The sequence below is a fragment of the Aquarana catesbeiana genome, linkage group LG04 (assembly GCF_042186555.1).
Source record: "Aquarana catesbeiana isolate 2022-GZ linkage group LG04, ASM4218655v1, whole genome shotgun sequence".
In the NCBI taxonomy this organism is placed as follows: Eukaryota; Metazoa; Chordata; class Amphibia; order Anura; family Ranidae; genus Aquarana; species Aquarana catesbeiana.
This window is the reverse complement of record NC_133327.1, coordinates 41,058,113-41,082,605: the sequence shown is the minus strand read 5'-3', so window position 1 is coordinate 41,082,605 and position 24,493 is coordinate 41,058,113. Positions and strand designations below refer to the sequence as shown.

At 40.7% G+C, this 24,493-nt stretch overlaps 1 protein-coding gene and 1 long non-coding RNA gene across 2 annotated transcripts in view; one reads left to right on the top strand and one right to left on the bottom strand.

Moving 5' to 3' along the window:
* Window positions 1–24,493, bottom strand: part of LOC141139198 (uncharacterized) — a 1,175,459-nt gene that overhangs the window by 1,027,158 nt on the left and 123,808 nt on the right. The gene's annotated exons all lie outside the window — the stretch shown is intronic.
* Window positions 61–17,913, top strand: LOC141139195 (cytochrome P450 2K4-like). The gene is made up of 10 exons (XM_073625114.1): window positions 61–264; window positions 1,049–1,235; window positions 2,083–2,245; window positions 4,639–4,788; window positions 6,416–6,576; window positions 9,525–9,701; window positions 12,445–12,586; window positions 15,439–15,623; window positions 15,927–16,068; window positions 16,744–17,913. Exons 2-10 carry the CDS (start codon window positions 1,053–1,055, stop codon window positions 16,920–16,922), a joined length of 1,482 nt encoding a protein of 493 aa, XP_073481215.1. The 5' UTR covers window positions 61–264; window positions 1,049–1,052; the 3' UTR covers window positions 16,923–17,913.

Sequence of the window (24,493 nt, the reverse complement as noted above, 5' to 3'; positions counted from 1 at the left end):
AATGACTTCAACAAATCGCAAATGACTATTTCCTCTGTTCGCAGAGTTACAGTGTGAGTCAGAAACTTACATAATAGAAAATCTGCTTCTGCATGTTCACTATTTATTGCTGGGTGGAGTAATGATTCTACATCTGAGACAAAGCCATTATCTACACAGTGTTTAAATAGTCCTTGAGAGTGTAAAAAGCAGAAGAACGAAAGCAGGAACGTGGTAGAGAAAAGCCCAGATCAGCAGAAAGGATAACTTCAACAGTGACTATCGGTAAGCGTTTCATTTTTCATTAATGTATTAATGTAAATCAGTACATTTGCCCATGTTTTGTACAGAAGAATATCTGTTGATCTGCCAGAGAGTCAATGACCTCTTAACTTCATGCTGGAGCTGATAGCACAGTGCATACCGCTCTGTGTTCCGGGATCGTGCCAAGAATTCTTGGCTCATACCTGGAACACAGTAGAGTCTATTTGATCAGCGCTCAGGCATTCAGAGAAAGCAATGTATTCTATCAATGAATACAAAGCTTCCTCTGATTGGCTGGTTTAGAGAGACTGGCTGATGATGCCACAACCTCTGACTCAGCCAATTAGAGGAAGCTTTCTATTCATTAATAGAATACAATGCTTTTGCTGAATGGCTGAGCGCCGCTGTAATAAACTCCACTGTGTTTCAGGTATGAGATAGGAAGTCTTGGCTTGAACCCGGAACACAGTACGGTATGCTGTATGTAGCCTCAGCTACATACAGTTTAAACCGCACATCCAGCAGCCTCACATGTTAGTGAGGGACATAGTTCCTTTGGGCCAGCTTGGCCCAAATTAACTATGTAAAGTGTATAAAAAGCTTTAACTATCGATAAAAACGTTCCTATGTGTGACATATCAATCAAATGGTTTGTCGCCTATCGATTATTACTATCAGAAAAGACTGATCGGAAAAGAAATCCATTGTTTATTAAAATGTGTTTGGCCACCATTAAGTCCTTCAATACTTGTTTTCTTCATACATTGCCCACAATGACTTTGTTCCTCCTCTGTAATTTTTACAGGACAATGTTTCCAGTTGACCCTGTGACAATCCTTCTGTCCGTTGTGGTCATCCTCTTCTTTGCCCTTGTATACAGCAGTAAGAAGCAAGACAAGTACAAGAATTTCCCACCTGGACCTAAACCATGGCCAATCATTGGAAATATGCTCAGCTTTGACATGAAGAAACCACATAAGACATTTATAGAGGTAATATGTTGCTTATTATTGAAAATCCGATTTGGGTTGAAAATAAATCTATTTCAAATGTTCTAATTTCTAGCAAATTTGTTGTGGCGGAACATTGTGCTGACCCAGACTCAAACAGCAATTTGAAGCTAATTTTAATAAGTGGCCAGCTTAAAAAAATATATGTTTTATATGAAGTTGCCATACTATACATTGTTGCTTTAGGACACGGTACGGTTCTGTAAATATTGAGGTTGTTTTACTAAAGGCAAATAGGCAGTTCAATTGCATAGGAATTTTCGTAAGAGTTTAGAGAATGTGGTGAAGTTTAATTTTGTAAACAACACCCGAGCACATTTTCATAAGGAAAATTCACTTGATTGAATGATGTAAATCAGCAGAGCTTCACCTCAGTTCACCAAGCGCTGTAGAAAACTTCCTTGCAAGTGCAACTTCCCTTGCAAAATAAACAGCTTATTTGCCTTCAGTAAATCAGCTCCATTGTGTTGTCTGTCCCCAGTGACACTTCAGGAATTCATTTGTTTACATACATTCCACTACTGAGTTGTTGTAAGAAATTACTGTCAGCATTACGAGAACTCTAATTACCTTACCTATATCCCTAGGCTTATGCACATACTGTACAAGTCCATTCATAAAAAATATGTTTGGGCTGTATCTCATTCATTAAAATGTAAAATTTATCACAATAAACTTTAATGAACTTCAGATTCTAATGAATTAAAAACAGTCCATTTCTTCTTTTTACTTGCAGATTTCTTTGAATACTGTAATTACAGTAATAGAACAGTAATAAAATGAAAATTACTATTTTTTTAATGGTCTCATCATGTAATTTAACATGCAGTTATCCAAGACGTATGGTCCAGTAATAGGTGCCCAAATAGGAACTGAGAAGATGGTTGTCGTTTGTGGATATGATGCTGTGAAAGATGCTCTAATTAACCACGCTGAGGAGTTTTCAGACAGGCCAAAGACACTGTGGTTCCCTAAAACCCTAAGAGAAAATGGTACATTTATTCAAAGATGTATTATTAAAGTATTTTAAAATGAATTAGCATACATTTGTGAAAATATTGACTGATATTTTGCCTATAAAAACTGGATTTTTAATGCTAGCAGGTTTTAGGTTTTAAAATTCATTTCTCATTCTGCGTAGGTCAACTGTTCCATGAAATCCATGGGGACCTGTGTAGGTCAGGTGTTCCATGAAATCCATGGGGACCTGTGTAGGTCAGGTGTTCCATGAAATCCATGGGGACCTGTGTAGGTCAGGTGCTCCATGAAATTAATGTAGGTCAGGTTTTCCATGAAATTCATGGGGACCTGTGTAGGTCAGGTGTTCCATGAAATCAATGTAGGTCAGGTTTTCCATGAAATTCTTGGGGACCTGTGTAGGTCAGGTGTTCCATGAAATCAATGTAGGTCAGGTTTTCCATGAATTTCATGGGGACCTGTGTAGGTCAGGTGTTCCATGAAATCCATGGGGACCTGTGTAGGTCAGGTGTTCAATGAAATCATTGTAAGTCAGGTTTTCCATGAAATTAATGGGGACCTGTGTAGGTCAGGTGTTCCATGAAAGCCATGGGACCTGTGTAGGTCAGGTTTTCCATGAAATACATGAAAACCTGTGTAGGTCAGGTTTTCCATGAAATCCATGGGTACCTGTGTAGGTCAGGTGTTCCATGAAATCTATGGGGAAATAGCAAAGCCAGTAATTATTGGATACAGGATAAACTAGACTTTCTGTGATTCCTGTTTTATAAACAAATCATTTGTACATTTCTTTGTATGTTCAGTAGTTAAAACTCAATCAATCAAGTTGTATTGTTCATCACAGATCTCCAGCATTAAAGAGACACTGTCACCTTGCCCAAATGGTGCAAACTGGCAGTGTCTTTGCAAAGAGCACCCCCCCCGACTCCTCGATACTCAGCTTACTGATACTTCCTTGAAGCTTCTTGCTTCTGTGCAGCCGCTGCTGAAATAACTAATGTTGGTGACCTGGAAAAGCACTGATATCATGTATTCATGTACACAGTGCTCAGATCTTGCGATTGCCTACTAGGCCCAAGTAGTGATACAGGGTAGGTGATCAGATGCTGCACAATACCTGAATTGGCATGTATAATCACTGGCTTCAGATGAGGAACAGGGGATCACTGGTAAGTTGTGTGTGTAAGGGTGTTTGGGGGGTGGGGCTATGCAGAGACACAGAGGTTGATTTACTAAAGGCCCATCAACTGTGACCTTTGCAAGTGCAGTTGCTCCAGAGCTCAGTAAATGAGGCAAAGTTTCACTTTGCAAAGAATACCCATGCAAGAAAAAAAATGCATTTTAACTTGCACATGATTGGATGATGGAAGTCAGTAGAGCTTACCCACAATTACTAAGCTCTGTAGCAACTGCCTGCACAGTCTAACTGTCTATTAGTCTTTTGTAAACCAGCCCCATTGTCACTTTTCTCTGCATGGACAAGTGGACAGTGGCTCTTTAAATTATCAGTATTAGTATGGTTCAAATAAGGATACAGTACAGTATCTTCATCAGGATTTGGCCATGTGCTTCATGAGTAGTAGCATGCGGGTGGACCTTTGCAAATGCTTCGGCATCCAAAGTAGCTATTTGCCAGTTCACCAAGCAGATCTGTTTGTCTAGCAGGACAAACTGGTTATCCATGGTGACATGAATCGCAGCAAATTGAACAACTTATTATTAACAAAGTTGTAATTCACAAACCACCAATAAATCAGTATTGCTGGTTTTGAGTGCCTTTACAGCATATTATACTGATGGACGTAGTGAAACAACTCAAAGTTGTAGATAATATTAAGGCTCGGTTCACACCTAATAACGATGCGGCTCACAGAAGGAGCCCTGTGCGTCCCCGTTCACCATTTTAGGTCCAATTTCAGCCCGAATTTTGGGCTGAATTCGGACCTGAAACAGACCAAAAGAATCTCAGGACTCCTATGCAAATTTGCACCGGAGGGGCATTGGACATATGTGAACCGGCTTCATAGAGACACGGTCACAATCTCCTGCTATTGTGAATTGGATGCGGAGACTCAGCATCCAATTCACAATAGTGTGAACCGAGCTTTATTTTAGGACAGGACTCTGGTGTACGTATAACTCTTATAACAGTCCCTTGCTAATTCAGTTGCATTAAACAAAATAGCACAACTCTCACTTTTGGAAATCCTGCTACCCTTTTCTATTTGTTATTTGAGCTGGAGATGATTATGAAGGTCTGGATAAAAAAAAAGAATATTAAAAGGCCTGTGAGATTTTTGAAAAAAAAAAAAATGTCATTGCTGATCATGTGATATCTTATATTAAATTGGGAGCAATACAGTTGACTTTACATGTACAGATGTTAAACTGTATGGATTCTGTTTAGGGGTTGTCTTTACCAATGGAGAGAACTGGAAGGTGATGAGAAGATTCACACTTTCCACACTTCGGGATTATGGGATGGGGAAGAGAACTACAGAAGACAAAATAATTGAGGAAGCTGAATACTTGGTACAGGCTATTCAATCATATGGAGGTAAGTGTTTATTAAGTCATCTCAGAACAGATAAGATGGTAGCAAGATTTTTTTTAGCAATATAAACATGTTAGAAACCTGGTGAACTTCAGCTGAGCATATAATGAAATGATGCATAATCAGAGGTTACCATCAGACAACAAACAGAGTCTGGATATGTTATGAACACCATGCCTACTACCTTGTGCATATATCATTACAAACTTTAGAAAAAAACATAATTTTCAAAATATCAGCACATACTGATAAGGTCATATACAAAAGGCTTGTTGGCAGGTGTAGTGCCTCTTTATGTGATGCCACTCCTCTGGTGATGTAATGGGTAGAGTCTGTGCTCTTTTGTTATCGGCTGTGTGTTGGGCCTGGCAGAAGGGGGTATGGGAACAAGCTGCCCTTGACAAAGATCACATAGGTTTGTGATCTGTGTATTAGAAAGAGAGCCCTCTACAGGGCTGGACTATCAGGAGGCTTTAGGTGAGGATACCATGTTAGGGGGACTCACCTAGTAGAAGGTGCAAGGATATTAGCTAACCCTGACCTCTGTTTAGCAGGTCTGTAGCCTGGAGTATAGAGGCCTCCAGGATCAGGGTCTTGAAAGACACTCTGTGTGAAAAGTAAACCCACACTGGGGGACTCATGAGAGAATGCTGGGAAAGAAAGCTGGACTCTTTTAATCTTTGTTTATGGCATGGAAGTGTTCTGCACTGTGACCATTGTAAAGAAGGAAAGTGTAAAGCTTTTGTGCCAATATCATTCTACATGAAAGAGTTGAAAAGCACTTTGTGTGTGGACATTCTACACTCTAGAGGAGGGCCTCAGGTCAGGAAATGCGAGTATTACAGAACAGTGCATATCTTATCAGTACAAGAAGCCGGGTGGGACCTGGGACCATAAACTGATCAGTACACAACAGCACAGCAGGGAGGATTCTAGCATCCACCTTGCTTGTGTGGAAGGGGAAATCCTTTCAGTCATATATGGCTAGCTTAAAGCGGAGTTCCACCCAAAAGTTGAACATCTGCTCATTTGTCTCCTCTCCCCCTCTGGTGCCACAGTTGGCACCATTCGGGGGGGGGATACCTGTCTTAGACAGGTATCCTGTTTCCACTTCCGGGAGCCTGGGCCGTGGCTCGTGACATCACTGCGGGCCTCCCTCATCCTCTCCCTGTCACTGGGCCAGTAGGAGAGAGGAGCGGGGCCTCGCGCGTGCGCAGTAGGGTTCCCGGCGTGAAGCCCTAAGGCTACACTGCCGGGCACCCTTACCCGCAATGGCGGCAGCAGCACCCAACATCTGATGGAAACATCAGCTGTGGCGCTGACATTGCTGGAATATAGGACAGGTAAGTGTCCTATTGTTAAAAGTCAGCAGCTGCAGTATGTGTAGCTGCTGGCTTCCATTTATTTTTTTGGGTGGAACACTGCTTTAAGGATTTTCCTGCTTCTGTACTGTTCATTCTGTGTATCTGTGATTTCTGCACATCTCCTGCTACTTCACTTCATCAGTCATTAGAAACTACAGTTTAGGTACTATAAATTGATTAATTATACATAGAGTTGTTTAAATGCATAGTCAAGTTGGATTTTTATTTTATGTTTTAAAATTTTATTTTATGTTTTTAAATTCCAGGAAAGCCCTTTGACAATCTGACCATCATTAATGCAGCTGTGGCCAACATCATTATATCCATACTACTGAGCCGTAGATTTGAGTATGAGGACCCTACATTACAGAAGCTCATGAACATAGCTAATGAGAACTTAAAACTTGTGGGCTCACCTTTAATCAGAGTAAGTCACTGTTATTTGGATATATACAGGCATGTGGCAAAAAAATGTTTTATTTGTCTAACAGTAAAAATGAGATGTATGCTATGAAAACCTGTTAGCACAATCAGCTACAACAAATTGAACAATAATTGCAGGATAGGGATTTATTTCAAATTGATTTCCTACTGCAGAAAATAGAGATGAGTGAATCTGTCCCATTGAAATCCATAAGAGATAAATTTTGTTATTTTTTTTCTGACCATTTTCAAGGCTAATAAACAAGCTATTGTTGAAAAAGGGGGGGGTTTGACTCTGTTCCAACAGTTTTTTAAGTAGGTTCTTTCATGAGGCACTGAAAATACACAAACCTTCTATATAACCCTTTATGACCAGAGCAGCATTCAGATTGTGGAGGCGTTACTGTTTATCTGACAATTATTCCACAGATTTTTCTACTATACTTTCCTACAATTGATTTTTTTTTTTTATGTTCAGTACAGAAGAAACCTATATTTCAGTACAAAAGTGCAATGAAAATTTTGTTTGTCCAACCTTTTATAAAACAAAACAATTTGTATTTCTTTGTAAAAAATATACAAAGCATTGTCCCCTTAATACTGATATAATCAATCAATACTAAAAGAGTGTAGAGAAGGGCTAGACTTAAGCCTGGTACACACGATCGGATTTTCCGCAGAAAAAGCACCAGACTTTTGTCCGAAGGGTGTGTGCCGTGAACTTGTCTTGCATACAAACGGTACACAATTGTTGGCCAACAAACACAAACGTAGTGACATACTACCAGGAATTTCAGCTCTTGAGCGCCACCCTTTGGGCACCTTCTGCTAATGTTGTGTTTGGTGAGCATTGATTCTAAACATGCTTGTTTGTACTTTGGACTTTTGTATGACGAACTTGTGTACACACGGTAGGAAAATCTGACAACAGACCATTGTCTGCTGAAAATGTACTAACCTGCCATCCAACATTTGTTGGTGAAAAGTTGGCCTACATTTGTCTGATGGAGCGTACTAACGGTCAGATTTTAGGCAAACAGTCTGTCATCACACAATTCCCTGCTGAAAATCCGATTGTGTGTATGAGGCTTAAGTAACAAGTTTTGTTTGTAAAAAAAAATTTTGTTGCTTCATTTTTTGCTGGCTGGCTGTTACTGGGACCTACATTGGCTCATTACCAGCCTTAGATGCAGATATGGGAGCAAACCTGCCATCTTCTTCCCCCCTTAAAAAAAAAACAAAAAAAATACTATTCCTTCCTAATGTTGGAAACATTATTACTTTTCCATTACTCATTGCCGATCTGTCAAGCCAAGGGTTAGGTAATTAAAGAGACTTTCAAGAATGTGCAGCTGAGATGACTAAATCTGCATACCTACACAAGGAAACTGAGACCAGATTATATATAGTGAAGTAAATGTAATAATAGTAAAGAAAAAGACATGCATACACCAGCAAACAGTGAACATAAAAATACAAAAGACTGGGTACAGGAGCAACGGGAGCAGAATTATGGCAGCAGGGTGCAGGGTACAGGATGCAGGGTAGAGCAATATTAAAAAAAAAAAAAAACATGTTATACTTACCTGCTCTATGTAATGGTTTTGCACAGAACAGTTCTGATCCTCTTCTGCTGGGGTCCAATGCTGGTGGTCCTGGCTCCTCCCCCACTGCCGAGTGCCCCCAATAGCAAGCCTCTTGGTATAGGGGCACTCAAGCAGGCTTGCTCCCGAACCATGCTCTCTGTGTCCATTCATACACAGAGCATGGCTCAGCCCCGCCCCCTGCTCTCTCCTCATTGGCTCTCTGGCGGTGAGTGACAGGCATCAGGAATAAATGGCTCCTGCTGCTGTGTTAGCCAGTGAGGAGAGAGAAACCCAAGAGAGCCGCTGCTCTCATGCACATCACTGGATTGAGATGGAGGTCAGGTAAGTATAAAGGGTACCTTAAAGTGGCACACACTGTTTATTTACATTGTCCCTTCTATTTCTGTATGTGGATGATGGCACTGTAATTATTTTAATAAAGAGAAAACATCTAAGTACCTTCTTTCCTAATCAATATACAGCTGTAACATAACCCAGATCTTTCCCAGCCTGTCTGCAGGGAAACATAAGCAGGAGGAGCTTCTAGTCCCCTGCTGCTGGTTACATGTTCAAAATAAAAAATAAAAAACAGCCTTTGGAATTCAGAGTAAAAATAAAAACTGAATATCAATAAACTGTTTTAAATTGTCATACGGATATATATAGTTGAAATCAAATCTATTGCTTGGCAATAACATGGTGTGGGCGACTTTCTGCCAGTCACATGCCCCTTCCAGCCTGTGTCTTAAAATAAGAGGGAGGTGAAGCCTCCATCAATCTACTTGTAATGTCCTGCCCCTATTGTGTTTAGCTGCTTAGTGGACATAGAGGAGGGAGGGAGTGGGCTGTCATTTACCACTGTGCATATACTCTATAGTCACGTGGGCTGCTCAGATGCGATAGGGAGGAAATGCTCAGCATAGAAACTCACTAAAAACTGAGCATGTGCAGAGCTGCCAACACTGCTGTGCAAAATCCCTAGCTGCATTGGATCAACCAAGTTTTTTGCAGAATATAGAAAACTAATCTCATAGCGACTAAGTGAGTATGAACAGCATATAATACACCATTTATTGAGAGTTTTTTTTTTATAACATGGGTTTAGTTAGACGTTAATGCATAGAATGCATTAAGATAAAAAACCTTGAGCCTTTAGAAATACCTTCAGTACCCTCCCAGCAACCAGCATCAGGTAGAAACTGCTGACTGTTCGGAAACACCCACTGGTGGACACTGGAACTACAACTTTTTGCCCAGGGAACCACAATGTCACCAGCAGGTGAACAAAGCCCTGACAGAAACATTATGCTATTTCAGGTTATATATCAAATCAATAAATAATGTGTTTCTTTATTTTTTTTTTAAGCTGTATAATAGCTTCCCATTCCTGATAGGCTTATTGCCAGGAAGCCACAAACAGATTGCTGAAAACTTTTCCCAAATGCAGAACTTTATAAGAGCAACATTTGTTAAGCAAAGGAAAGAATTGGATGTAAATGACCAGAGAAACCTTATTGACACATTTCTGGCAAAGCAACAAGAGGTAAATATTATTCTGTATGATCAATGGACCAATTATCAGGCACAACACATAATTCAGTAATTATTTTTGTAAATCTTCCTCTTTTTTTAATTTTCCACATGAAAAACACAAACATCAGAGTAACAATTTGCAAGTGTTTATAAATTTTGTATGCTTTAAAAGCATACTTAAAGCAACCAAAAAAATCCCAGTTAGAAAAAATCCAAAGCTTAAACAAAAACATCTGAGCAATTGCAAAGATTCTGTTACCTTAAGGAATGTTAACCAAAGTAATGGAAGCGCTTATGGTGATAAAAGATGGGTTCGCTTTAAAATATAAATTCCCAGGGATTTTCTTTTGTTTGTTTTTAAATTTAAATACTAAATTATATACATTTTATTATTATTTAAACATTGGTAATAGTGAAAGTAAAGGAAACTGATTATTCATTTTGATCCTAGCTTGGGGTTCGTGGAAAGCTTATTTATTAAAAAGGAGAAAAAAACAAAAAAGCAAAACTATATCCAATCAACTGATTTTTCAGCATCAATAAATAGACAATATAATTCTTTTTTTATGTACCACACCCCCTAAGGAGCCACTGGTGAATTTGATCCTATTTCCCCCTTATGCTGCGTACACACGATCGGAATTCCCGACAACAAATGTTCGATGTGAGCCTGTTGTTGTGTAAGTTCTATCGGACATTTTTTGTCGGAATTTCCGACCAACAAAATTTGAGAGCTGGTTCTCAAATTTTCCGACATCCATTGTCGTAAATTCCGATCGTGTGTACACAATTCCGACGCACAAAATTCCACGCATGCTCGGAATCAAGCAGAAGAGCCGCACTGGCTATTGAACTTCCTTTTTCATACATGTTGTACGTCACCGCGTTCGGAATTTCCGACAACATTTGTGCGACCGTGTGTATGCAAGACAAGTTTCAGCCAACACCCGTCGGAAATAAATCCACGGTTTGGTTGTCGGAAATTCCGATCGTCTGTACTCAGCTCCCACCGAGTGACGCTTCTACTCGGTGACAGCTGTTATATAGCTGAGGGCGGGGCCATCCGGTGAGGTAAACGTGTGACCCCGCCCCCTTGAACACCACGTGACTCGGCGGGAGCCTCCCATGGAGGCGGAGCTGTTGCGGCTTTTTTCTTTCTATTTTCGGCTCGTTGGCGGCATGAGATGGATTTACATCGCGGGACATTTTTATTTTTTCATCTTTAAATAAAGGACTTGTCCCAAAGTGTCTCCTGTCTTTTTTACTATTTTTGACACTTTTTTTGTGAAATGGTAGGGGTACAATGTACCCATTACCAAATCACATAGGGGGGAGGCTGGGATCTGGGGGTCCCCTTGTTAAAGGAGGCTTCCAGATTCCAATAAGTCCCCCGCCCGCAGACCACCACAACCACCGGGCAAGGGTTGTGGGGATGAGGCCCTTGTCCCCATCAACATGGGGACAAGGGCTCTCTTGTCCCCCCCTCTTTTCCTGCGGCCTGCCAGGTTGCGTGCTCGAATAAGAGTCTGGTATGCATTTTGGGGGGACCCCTAAAATTTTGGCGCAGATTTCCCCTTAAAATAGGATGAGGATGAAGTATAGGTAAACAAGAACCTGGTGGGGAGAGGAAAAGGGAAACAGGGACCTGGTGGAGAGGAAGTATAGGGAAACAAGGACCTGGTGGGGAGGAAGTATAGGGAAACAAGGATCTGGTGGGCAGGAAGTTGAGGGAAACAGGGACCTGGCGGAGAGGAAGTATAGGGAAACAAGGACCTAGTGGGGAGGAAGTATAGGGAAACAAGGACCTGGTGGGGGTATATAGAAACAGGGACCTGGTGGGGAGAGGAAAAGGGAAACAGGGACCTGATGGAGAGGAAGTATAGGGAAACAAGGACCTGGTGGGGTTGAAGTATAAGCAAACAAGGACCTGGTGGGGAGGAAGTATAGGGGAACAAGGACCTGGTGGGGAGAAAGTATAGGGAAACAAGGACCTAGTGGGGAGGAAGTATAGGGAAACAAGGACCTGGTGGGGGTATATAGAAACAAGGACCTAGTGGCGAGGAAGTATAGAGAAACAAGGACCTGGTGGGGTTGAAGTATAAGCAAACAAGGACCTGGTGGGGAGGAAGTATAGGGGAACAAGGACCTGGTGGGGAGGAAGTATAGGGAAACAATGACCTTGATGTAAGAAAGAAGGGATCATGGGGGTACAATAAGAGGATCTAGTCGTACCAAGGGAAAAGAAATAACCTAAGCCATCCTTCCTAAATTGTGTATCTGTGGAGACCAGGAGAAAGCAAACATATTATAAAGTTAGATTTTTCAATGCCACATTCTCTCCATTTCACATTGGTGATTAAGGTCTTTTATTGTGTTGGTTATATTGGATTGAGGAAGGGATTTCTATAGTCTAACTAGATGAAGTTTGGCAACAAGGAGTAGATGAATAATAACTGTATGGGGTCTGGTAGGTAACTTATCAATGCCTATAGGCAGCATGCTTTAAAGTTCAGTGTTGATGATATTTTCCCTATAAGCAGCCCAGTGTGAAATATAATTATTGTGTGCTTCTTTAATAGCTATATTGCCATTTAGTTGGATGAAATACTTCCAAGTATTGTATTTTGGGATCAAGAATGTCATAACCGACTTTAATATTGCTCTGCTATAAAGTTGGAAGGAAATATTAGCTGTGGTATGTTGCCACTAGATAACATCTAAATGTCATGATATTTTGTATTTCTGTTCTGCAGGGGAAGCCAGAGTCTACTATGTATTTTCATGATGAAAATTTAACAGTCCTGGTAGACAACTTGTTTGTTGCTGGAATGGAGACAACAACCACCACTCTGAGATGGGGCCTCCTGCTAATGATGCAATATCCTGATATACAAAGTAAGACATGCAGTATTATGACAAATGACCAATTTAATGCTATAAAAAAATAACTGAAATTTTCCTTTGAGATCAGGTTTTCTTATGGCCAGCTTCTAGAACACTATGATAGTGTTTCTTGTAATGTCTTAGCAATGTACTGTAGAGTACTGCCTTCTTTAACCACTTACAGACCGGAAGATTTGCCTCTTAATGACCAGGCCATTTTTGCGATACGGCACTGCATCACTTTAATTGACAATTGTGCGGTCGTTCAACGCTGTACCCAAACAAAATTGTTGTCCTTTTTTTTACACAAACAGAGCTTTCTTTTGGTGGCATTTGATCACCTCTACGGTTTTTCATTTTTTGTGCTATAGACAAAAAAAGAGCGACAATTTTGAAGAAGAAACTGTATTTTTTACTTTATGCTATAATAAATATCCCCCCAAAAAATGTAAAAAAAACTAATTTCTTCATCAGTTCATATATTCTTCTACAGATGTTTGGTTAAAAAAAAAAACGCAATAAGCGTATATTGATTGGTTTACATAAAAGTTATAGCGTCTACAAAATAGGGCTCTTAAACAGCCGACGTACAGCTACGACGATTCGTCCAGGGGAGCCAACTTGCCGTAGTATAATTGCGGCGGCTGTTCCTTAACTGGTTAAAGCCTATTCAACCATTGTAATCTCTAAGGCATGGGTGCTTAACCTGTGACCCTCCAGCTGTTGTGAAACTGCAAGTCCCATGAGGCATTGCAAGGCTGACAGTTACAAACCTGGCTCCCAAAGGCAGAGGCATGATGGGGCTTGTAGTCCCGCAACAGCTGGACAGCCACAATTGAGCACCAGAATAACACCATCAGCCAGCCACATATGTGCAGCATGTGCCCACACTTTTGTTGCCGCAAAGGTTGAAGTGTGTGTAAACCCAGACAAATAACTATTCCATTATCTTCATTCCAGTATGTTATATACACATTGTTTTATTATATCTGTTTGATAAATGCAAATGAATACCTGGTCTTGATCCTGCAAAAAATCCAGCAAGCCCCCCCCCCCCTATTTTTTTTTTTTTTTGGAGATGGGGGAAGGATGATTTGTAGTCCTAATACAACACCCTAGGCTGACAACACTGCACTTATTAAAGGAATTTAGGCTTTTTACTTAGCAAGGTGAACTTTAAGTTTACAAGGTAACTGTCACATACCTCGTGGCAGAGCCTGATGTGTAGAGGGAGGTCTCTCATACAGCCCCTCTGAGACACTGATCAGTGGCGGCCCGTCCATACGGGGCGCAGTGGCGCCGCCCCTCTAATCCATGTGTCCGGGCCCTAATCTACATGCAGGGCGCTGGACGTATGGATTCCAATGGGGATTTATTTTTTTTTTTTGTAGAAGCAGACGATTAGAGCCAGAGGCTCTAATTGGCTTCAGAAAGGGCAGGCTCAGGGCGCCGAGCACTGCGTCCTAAGCTCACCCAGTTGTGTGACAATGCCAATTAATATTTGCTATTGTCTTCCTGATTCTCCTCCCGGCCAATCAGGAAGCTGATCCTGAGACCTGATTGGGAGGAGAAGGGATCGTATTGGCTGAAGGGAAGGAGGAGGGAAGCCGCATGAAGCCCGAGAAGCAGGGTGAAGCCGCCAAGGAGGAGGAGATGCAGGGAGAAGCTGAAGCTGCCCGCGACCTAGATGGGGTAAGTGCAGGGCCGACCGACCGGGGGGGGTGAGGGTGTAAGTGCGGGGCCAACCGACTAGGGGGGTGAGGGTGTAAGTGCGGGGCTGACCGATCGACGGGGGTGGCTGCGGTATGTCTTGATTTCCGCCCCCCCCTAAAATATACAGCACCAGCTGCCATTGCCACTGATGTTGCGATAATGACCATGAGAGCGCAGCAAGGTGTAAGTGCCTGTAAGATGTCCGACAACCACGGCAGTGGGTAGCAGGTGTGTCGCCAGAGATGGGTCAGATCGTTGGAACAGCAAATGGTAGCAGAGACAGCAGACCCGGGATTGGGCAGACAGCAGGTGGCAGTAGCTTGACAGGCAGCTGGCAGGTAGCAGGTGCAGAACCAGCAGGGACCAGGTAGCATGCAGAACAGGACGTGTGGATAACTGGATGCAAGGTCAAATGAGCCAGGTCAGCAACAGACGGTAAGATACAGGCATAAACAGCAGGCAGAAAATGGTCAGGATAGAAGCCGAAGTCAGCAATGTAAATTCAGACAGATGAGCAGAAGGCAGAGCAAATCCAGAGACAGGCCAAGGTCAGGGTAGGTAGCATTCAAGCAAGGTCAGGGCAAGCCGGGTCAATCACAGAAGTAACACAGGAACACAGGTAATAACTGTAAATCAGACAGCACTGGCTAATAGAACTCCGGCACTGCAGTTTAAATAGTCCCATTGGCACCAACATTAGCAACAGGCACATATGAACTCGCAAACGGACAACCGCACATCTGCACCTGCGCACCCGTATACAGCTTGAGGCTTCATCTGTACTATGGATAGTGCCTGCCTGACAGGAACTTTCACTTCAGCTTAGTAATGTTGTGAAGTTTGGCTGACTTTGACTATCCAATCATGTCCAATCAATCACCATTTACTAAGGTAAGTGAAAAGTACAGAAACAAATGTGTTGCTGGCAGGTTTACCAGATGATAATAAAGGGAAATATATCCTGCAAGAAAACAAAACTAATGCAGCCACCACATGCAAGGATTGGTAAGTCAATATACACTTTTGTTCTTGGGGTTAGATACACTTTAATGTAAAAACAAGACTGTTTACTTGATAGACACACATGTATCTAACATATAACTTTAGAGTAGTTGATTCATTTTAATTAGATTTAATTTACTTGCCAACAGAGAAAGCACAAAATGAAATTGAGAGCGTCATTGGAACAGCCCAGCCTAGATTAGAGCACCGGAAACAAATGCCGTACATTGATGCTGTTGTTCATGAAATCTTGCGATATGGCGATATTGCACCGGGAAGCGTTCCACATGCAGCGTCTCGAGATGTCACATTCAGAGGATATTTTATTCCAAAAGTGAGTGCTAAATTTTAAGAATGTTATATACAAAAAAATGTATTTATAAAGATTTGTATTGAAAAGTTACTATGTGAATCATTAAATACAAAATATGTGTTTGCAAACATACTAATACGCAGACTTATTTATTACCTGCTAACTTACATATTTGTCTGTTGGTAATCATATTTGGCAAGCATGGAGCCTATATGAAAGGTGCCATTTGCGGCTTTTAAATTAAAAAAATTTCCATTTTTTGCCAGCATATTTCTTTGTCTATTTGTTATATGGTAACTGGTTTGTAACATTTTTTTCCTGCAGGGAACTATGGTCATTCCACTGCTCTCATCTTCATTGAGAGACAAAGCCTACTTTGAAAAACCTTATGAATTCTACCCAGAACATTTTCTTGATAAAGATGGCAATTTCAAGAAGAATGATGCATCCATCCCATTCTCTCTTGGTAATTATTAAATTAATCATGACAGGAGTTCTGAAGAGCTTTATAGATCCATTATCTAAAACCACCAACCATCTAGTACCTGGTGGACATTTTTTGGTGACTTCTGAAGGGAACATCTGCAGTCCTGGACAGTCCACCAGCTAAGGCTGAAAGATGTGAAGGGTATTTAAATCCAGAAAGACTTGCAGCTCTCAATCACTATTACAGAGAGCCAGCCCGACATACTCCTCTTTTGGTTGCTCCCATAGTGCCCAGAAGAAAATTTAGCATTAGCGAAGCACCTAGGGATTATTGATCTGTTTTTAGCCAAAAACAGTAGATAACATGAGGGTGCAAAGCCTACATCTCTACACGTGTGCAAATCATGCACCGACAGTTCGGACAGGTTGGTGGAGTAACTCTCTTACCTGCTACCTTTAGGATTTAATAAATAGTAGCACATAGCTGTTTTATTGAGTACAGCTTATTCAGATGCTTTTCATTACACTTAACAAACTGGTGAAGAGCCGATCACACTGGGGCAATGGTAGTCACTTCTGTTGGTTATGCACTGTGCACAGCCAAAGGAAAACTGGGCTTGGATGCCCAGTACAAACAAATGCGCACCTATTCTCACATTTTGCTCAAATATGGTACTATATAGCTGCGTAATATTATATTATCCTTTATTCCTAGGAAAAAGAAGTTGTGCCGGAGAAACATTGGCTAAGATGGAGCTGTTCCTCTTCTTTACAACACTGCTGCAACACTTCACCTTCCAGGCCCCTCCCGGAGCTGTGCTGGACCTCACACCTGCACTGGGCGCCACAAATGGCCCATTACCACATGAAATCTGTGCAATCCCCCGCACCTAGATTGAGTCAGCTCTGAATTAGATAGTAATTTATTCATGTTACCTCTTCTTTGGCTTCTGCTAAGCTAAGTTTGGGAAACTATTGTTAACAATTTTATTTAAATTTATTTTAACTTTATACATTTTTAAAAAATACAGGGTGAAGCAAAGTCTGTTTTTTTCCTTTTAGGAATAACATCTCTCTGCATATGAAAATACCAAATATCAAACAATACAAATACAAAAAAAAAATGTTTAAAGATTTTGTTTTTTAAATCCCAATTATAATAGGGGCAATAATAAAGAAAGAAAATGTTTATAATATGAATATAGATACTCTATCTTTTTTTTTTATTTATTAAAATGGACATTTTTTTTTTCTTTTTTTTTACAGCAGAGAAGGCAAATGTTAGAACCATGATTAGATTTTTTTTGTCTTTGTCCATTTGCAGGTTCTAATTCTTCTCCATCCTAACCAAAACTAGAAAAAAAGTTTTTGGCTTGACATATCGATTACAATGAGAAAAATACAATTGCCATTTGCAATAATTTCCCTTTTCACTCGTAGATTACTGTTATACTAGTATAGCTAGTATAGCTGGTTGTCCTGTCTCAATAACTTGTATCCTCTTCCTATCAGAACAGAAGTGCTGAGTCAGTGTCAGGTTGGAAGCCCCCACAGAGGCTGTCTTGTATCCTGTCTCAATGTGTCAATGTCAATGTCAATGTCGATGCTGAGAGAACAGACACTTTCGCTGAATAAAAAAAATAAAATGAAACCTGCTATTTAAGAAAGCTTTTAGCTTTGTTCCATGTAATCCTGGTTGCATCTGTCATCTGACAGCTTTATAAGTGTCTGTTCTCCAAAATGATATACGTTTTTTAAAATATTCTTTATCAGCTGAGGCAGTTCAGAACCCTACAGCCTGAAACTGAGTCTACACCGTGTGTCTAGCAGTATTATTTTGTCATGCCACGTGTCTTGGATCCAATAAAGTTTTGTATTCTTTGAAGATCTGGCTGTCCTGTGGATTTTACTTGATGGTTGGCGCGCCTTATCATCCATAGCAGTTAATTCTACAGCTATAGGTGTATGACCCAGTTCAACATTTATTTAGTCAAATACGGGGGCAGTAAAGCCATGTGATGTGTTAGCCATCAATTAATACAGAAAGTTTGGAGTTTAGGTGATACCATTTGTTGGCTAACTTAAGTTATTCAAAATGCAAGTTTTTAGGACCCACTGGGCCACTACTTCAGAGTTTTTTTCATCCTGAAAAAGGAACCTAATTTGTAAAGAAAGCTTAAATATTTAATGACTTAGCCAATAAAGGGTATCCCTTAAGAATCCAAACTTTATTTCAAACAATGTATTAATACAGCTAAATAATTTTTTTTTTTTTTTAAATACATAACTATGTTGACTTATATCAAAATTTATCAAACAGTGTTGAGGGTTTTCCTGCCCGCTGCTTTGTTATTTTGTGATCATATTTCTCATTTAGTAGAGTCTTCTGGTGACCTTTTGTGTATCAGATTAATGGAATTAGAAGCCTGGCTTAATGACTAATCACAAAGCGTTTAGGCATTTATCATTTAGCATTTATCGATATGAAGTGATCCTAAGCTCCTATATAAAATAATCCTAGCTCTTCCTAAACAGGCTGATAACAATCAGGTCGATAAGCTTTAATATGTCTATGGATCTACTGTGAGACACATGATGCACAGACCGCCATTGGTCCTGTGGATGAGTGTACTTTCAGCTTTAAAAACATGTTCCCCTAGATGTTACTTGTTGCCAAGTAACTAGCTAAAGTCTTGTAACACACAACTAAGGCAGGCCATACATGATGCAATTTTCTTTCTTGCAACTATGGGTTGCAGGAAAGAAAATTACTTGATTGCCCAATAGAAGACATGCATTGCACTGATGATGGCTAGGGATGAGCTTCGTGTTCGAATCGAACCCATGTTCGACTCGAACATCGGCTGTTCGATCGTTCGTCGAATTGCGAATGCTATGGGCCGTTTGCGCCAAATTCGTGTGGCGCGTCACGGCCCATAATTCACTGCAGCATCGCAGTGCATTGCTGGCTGACAATTGGCCAAGCATGCACTATGACCCGCATGCTTGGCCAATCACAGCGCCGTCGGTAGAGAGAGCTGTAATTGGCCAAAACCAGGGTGGCTTTGGCCAATTATGGCTCAGGGGGTTTAGAACACGCCCCACACTATATAAGGCCGCCTGCACGGCGGCCCTGTGTAGTGTGTTCCGGCGTGCTGAGAGATAGAGAGAGAGAGAGACAGTGTCATTTCATTTGAGTTAGCTAGATTAGTCAGGGCAGTCAGTGAGTTAGCTGCACTTACAGTGTATTGTGTATATATATATGCATCCCAGGTGTTATATATATATATATATATATATATATATATATATACATACTGTATTCAGTTTAGCTAGATCCGTTCCTGTTATCTTTCTACTGACAGGCAGGCTTGTCTTGTTACAGTATTTACAGCTACCTGAAGAAAATTGCTGGTGTTCTTTTGATCCTATTAGTACCACAGTCAGGCAGCCAGACTATTTACAGTTAGTATAGTGCGTCCTGCTCACAGTGTTCAGTTAAAGCTACAAGTTATGCTTGATGATAATCAAGTAATTTGTGGCGCCCACCCTGAGTACCCACCACTGCGCTTAGGAAAATAAGTACCTTAAAAACTGTGTGTGAAAAAAATTGTATCAAAATATAAACAGAAGTGTGAAAACTTCCAAAGCTGCCACTTTAAATGTAAAAATGATGTAAACTATTAATTCGCAAGTGTCAGAAAATTAATATAAGCGGCACTAGTAGTAGTGATAGGTGGCCCTGTGTTTGACCAGTGAATATTGAGTGATATCAAAAGCACAAATAATGTATATCAAACACAACAATAATTAATATATATATATATATATATATATATATATATATATATATATATATATATATATATATATATATATATATATATAATCACCCTGTATCACAAAAATATAAGTACAAAACCAGAAAATAGAAATTAGTGAATAAAGTCCATCAATAGAAGAGACACCGTGACTGATGTGCAGGTTTCTAAAAGATGTCCACCAAAATCAAACGTGCCAGTGATTCCTCTCCCTTCAGATTCAAAACTCACCAGATAAATATGCCTCACACTCTCGTGTTTTGGCAAATAAGCGTGATAAACCTCACAATCAGGTTTAAACGAAAGATCCAAATTCCATCCGTATGTATACCATTTCACTCCACATGCAAATAAAAAATGCACTGATAGTGTAGTAACGTAAAACCAGATTTAATAATCACTGTGTAAAACTTCAAACATTGCACTCACATAAAATCTCTTTAAACCGAGCAAAAAATCACAGCAACAACATCTCCCAATCCTCCTGTGTAAACGCCCAACACCAAATGCAATGATGGTCACGGCAGACCCGAGGTGTGCGGAGGGGCTCTCACCACCACTCACTGATCTGCGTTGCCTCAGGCTTGGAATCCCTGCTCTCACTCTCAATCTCGATCCAGCGCGTCCTCCGTCACACGCTGCTACAGATGGATGCCGTACAGCCACGCCCCGACATGTTTCATCATATCTGACTTATTCATGGGATTGGCTGCACGGTACGGCTCCTCCTCCTCTTATACTCTGCACGTCTAACCCGGCTAAAGGCTACGTAGCTCACATTTCCGCTCACCAAGTGTCCCCACAGCCACAATACATCCCGCATTGGGACGCTCACTTTCAACAGGGGAGGCAAATACATATAAACATACATTTTCAGATGTTAACCCAGTATCGCCATATCCCATTATAAGTGATGTGCATCGGCAGGAATTAAACACTTTTAAGTTTAAATAGTACACTTTATGAACCATAAAAATAAAAATAAAATAAAAATAACATTAAAGTCAAATAAAATGCATGTCTCTCATAGCATGATTAACCGCTTGACATCCGGAGGCCGTCATATGACGGCCTCGACTTTCAGGGCTTATATCTGAATGATGTCTGAGGCTGCAGACATCATTCAGATACCGGCATTTTCAGCCGGCGATTCCGTACACCATAAGAACGATCATAGCAGCTGTTCCGCCGCGATCGGTGAGTCGGATAGTGGATCCGCCGGCGCCGGATGTTCACCATAGAGATTTCCGGTGGACCAGATGGTCGCCGGAGTCTCTATGATCGTTCGGAGGCCGGGCGCGATGTTATGACGTCACGCCCGGCCTCTGCATTCAAAAAACGGCACCGCTTCGGCTGTGAAGCGGCGATCGTTTTATTTATTTTTTTTATTTTAGGCTTCCCAGCCTAGAGGTGAGATGTGGGGTCTTATTGACCCCATATCTCACTGTAAAGAGGACTGATCGTGTCATATTCCTATTACAAGGGATGTCTACATTCCTTGTAATAGGAATAAAATTGATCAAAAAAAAATATTTTTTTTTAAAGTGTCAAAATAAAAAATTTTAAGTAAAATTAACAATAAAAAAAAAAAAAAAATTTTTTAAAGCGCCCCTGTCCCCGTGAGCTTGCACGCAGAAGCGAACGCATAATTAAGTCCCGCCCACATATGAAAACGGTGTTCAAACCACACATGTGAGGTATCGCCGCGAACGTCAGAGCGAGAGCAATAATTTTGGCCCTAGACCTCCTCTGTAACTCAAAACATGTAACCAGTAAAAAATTTTAAAGCGTCGCCTATGGGCATTTTTAAGTACCAAAGTTTGGCGCCATTCCACGAGCGTGTGCAATTTTGAAGCGTGACATGTTAGGTATCTATTTACTCGGTGTAACTTCATCTTTCACACAATGCAAAAAAATTTGGCTAACTTTGCTGTTTTGTTTTTTTTTAAAGCATGAAACTGTTTTTTTTCCAAAAAAAACGCGTTTGAAAAATTGCTGCACAAATACCGTGCAAGATAAAAAGTTGCAATGACCGCCATTGTATTCTCTAGGGTCTCTGCTAAAAAAACATATATAATGTTTGGGGGTTCTATGTAATTTTATAGCAAAAAAATGATGATTTTTGACATGTAGGAGCGAAGTGTCAGAAATGGCCCGGATGCGAAGTGGTTAATAAAAATGCATATACCTCGCATGAGATTTAAACACCTAGCAATCTAATCCATAACCGATTCATCCAGTTAAATGCCTTACTTTTCTATACCTGCCAGATGGTTGAAATTAGTGAAAGGTTTGTATATATATACATCTCAAAAAAAAGAATGAGGGACAACTAGATACAGGGATATACAACCTGCGTGATGTCGAATTGAATGATAAAGAATTAAACATATTACAGTCTGGCTTGAAATGTGCTCCTAGAAAGAGAATGAACAAATTTGAAATTTATATAGACACGCATAAATTCATCAGAACTTTAAACATGAAAAAATACTTCCTGAGCCACCCTGTGGAATCAGGGATTAGAGCTAATACAGGAGTGAATAGAGTTGATAGCTATCGAACAATCACTTCATTGAGGTATTTAAACATTTAGTTTTGAGAGACATTGAGGAACTCCCCTTAAAAAAGAGGGTGAACCCAGGTTAAATTAGAGATGGTTTGAAGTCCCTGGAGGATAAGAACAATATCATTATCCGACCAGCGGATAAGGGGGGAGGGGTAGTCTTGATGAACAAAGCTTTTTACCATAACCAGCTCATGGAACTCTTGGGAGATAGAATCACATACAAAAGATTGGGGTCCGACCCAACAGAGACGTACAAACTACAACTGGATGCGTTGATTGAATGGGGTTACCACATTAACGCATTGAATGTTAAAGAAAAACTTTATTTAGTGCCGTCTGCGTGTAGGATCCTAGTGATCTACACGCTGCCGAAAATCCACAAGAATACACAGGTACCCCCAGCACGACCAATCGTGAACGGGATTGGATCAATTACTGCAAGATTAGAGGAGTACTTGGATAGGTTTCTCCAGCCTAGTGTCATAATGACTAGAGCACATTTGAAGGATACATCAGACTTTCTACAACAATTAAAAAAGGTGGTAATTAACCCTGATGTAGAAACTTACCTGGTGACAGCTGATGTATCCTCACTGTACACCATTATACAGCATGAGGATGCACTACTGGCACTAAATTGGGCGCTGAGTAGGAGGGACGACATCCCCCACATGCAGAAACGATTTTTGGGACATGCTTTGGACTTCTGCATGTCCCATAATTATTTTTGGTATCATGGTTTTTTCTTCTCACAACAGGTTGGCGTGGCTATGGGAGCAAAATTTGCTCCCAGCCTCGCCAACCTGTTTATGGCTGAGTGGGAGGACAGGCGGGTATTCAGTAGTCAGAGGCCCCAATTGAAATTCTACCGTCGTTTTATAGACGATCTCATGTTCATATGGGAAGGATCAAGGGAATCGGTGGTGGAGTTCTTGGAGCTGTTGAATAACAACTCCAATAACATCAAATTAGAGTACCAGATTAGCGACACCACTATCAATTTCCTCAATGTAACTATCGAAAAGAAAGTGAATGGGCTGAGCACCAAAATATACTTTAAGCCAATGGATCGCAACAGCTACTTGACAATTAACAGCGGACACCATCCGACCTGAATCCAAAATATACCCAAGGGGCAAATTTTGAGTGTGCGACGAAATTGCACTGAGCTGGAGGATTACTACACACAAGCTAAAGTTTTGAAAGATAAATTTGTTCAAAAAGGCTACCAAAAACAGATGTTGGAAAAAACCATACAGGAGATAGCTACCGTTCCTAGAGACCAATGTTTCGGAAATAAACAACCAATGGTGGGTACTGACCAACATCAAATGAGGTTCATCACTGGTTTTCACTTTCAGTATAGGGACGTGGAAGCCATTTTCAAAAGGCACTGGCACATTCTAAGTCGAGACAGACAATTAGGGGAGATTTTACCCACACTACCTAAATTTGTTTCTAGGCGAGCCCCCAACTTTGGGGATCGGGTAGTTAAAAAAGTCCTGGATCCAGCAGGCCAACAGACTTTGAGTATTGATCTAAAGGGATTCTACCCATGCAGGAAATGTGTATGTTGCAAAACTGTAAGGATTTTGAACAGGGGTATGACAAGGGTCACCAACGCGGATCAGGAAGCCTTCGAGATAAAGGAATTTATCACCTGCAACTCCTCGCATGTTGTGTATATTTTATGGTGCCCATGCGGATTGTTATATGTAGGGAGAACTAAAAGATTATTAAAAATCCGCATATCTGAACACCTCACTAATATAAAAAATGGCTTCAAGCATCATATCGTGTCGTTACATTTCAAAGAGAAACATAACCAGGACCCCTCCCTGGTACAATATTGTGGGATAGACTGTGTACATCCATCATGGAGAGGGTCGAACAGGGTGAGGGATCTCTCCCAGAGGGAGACCCTATGGATATTCCGTTTAAAATGTCTTTCGCCTAGGGGCCTTAAAATTGAGGTGGACTTGAACTGCTTTATCAATAACTTCTGATCTCACATTTTTATTAATTTTTGTGCCCATATCCCGTAGTTGAAAAAACTTTTTCCTGAAAGATTAATG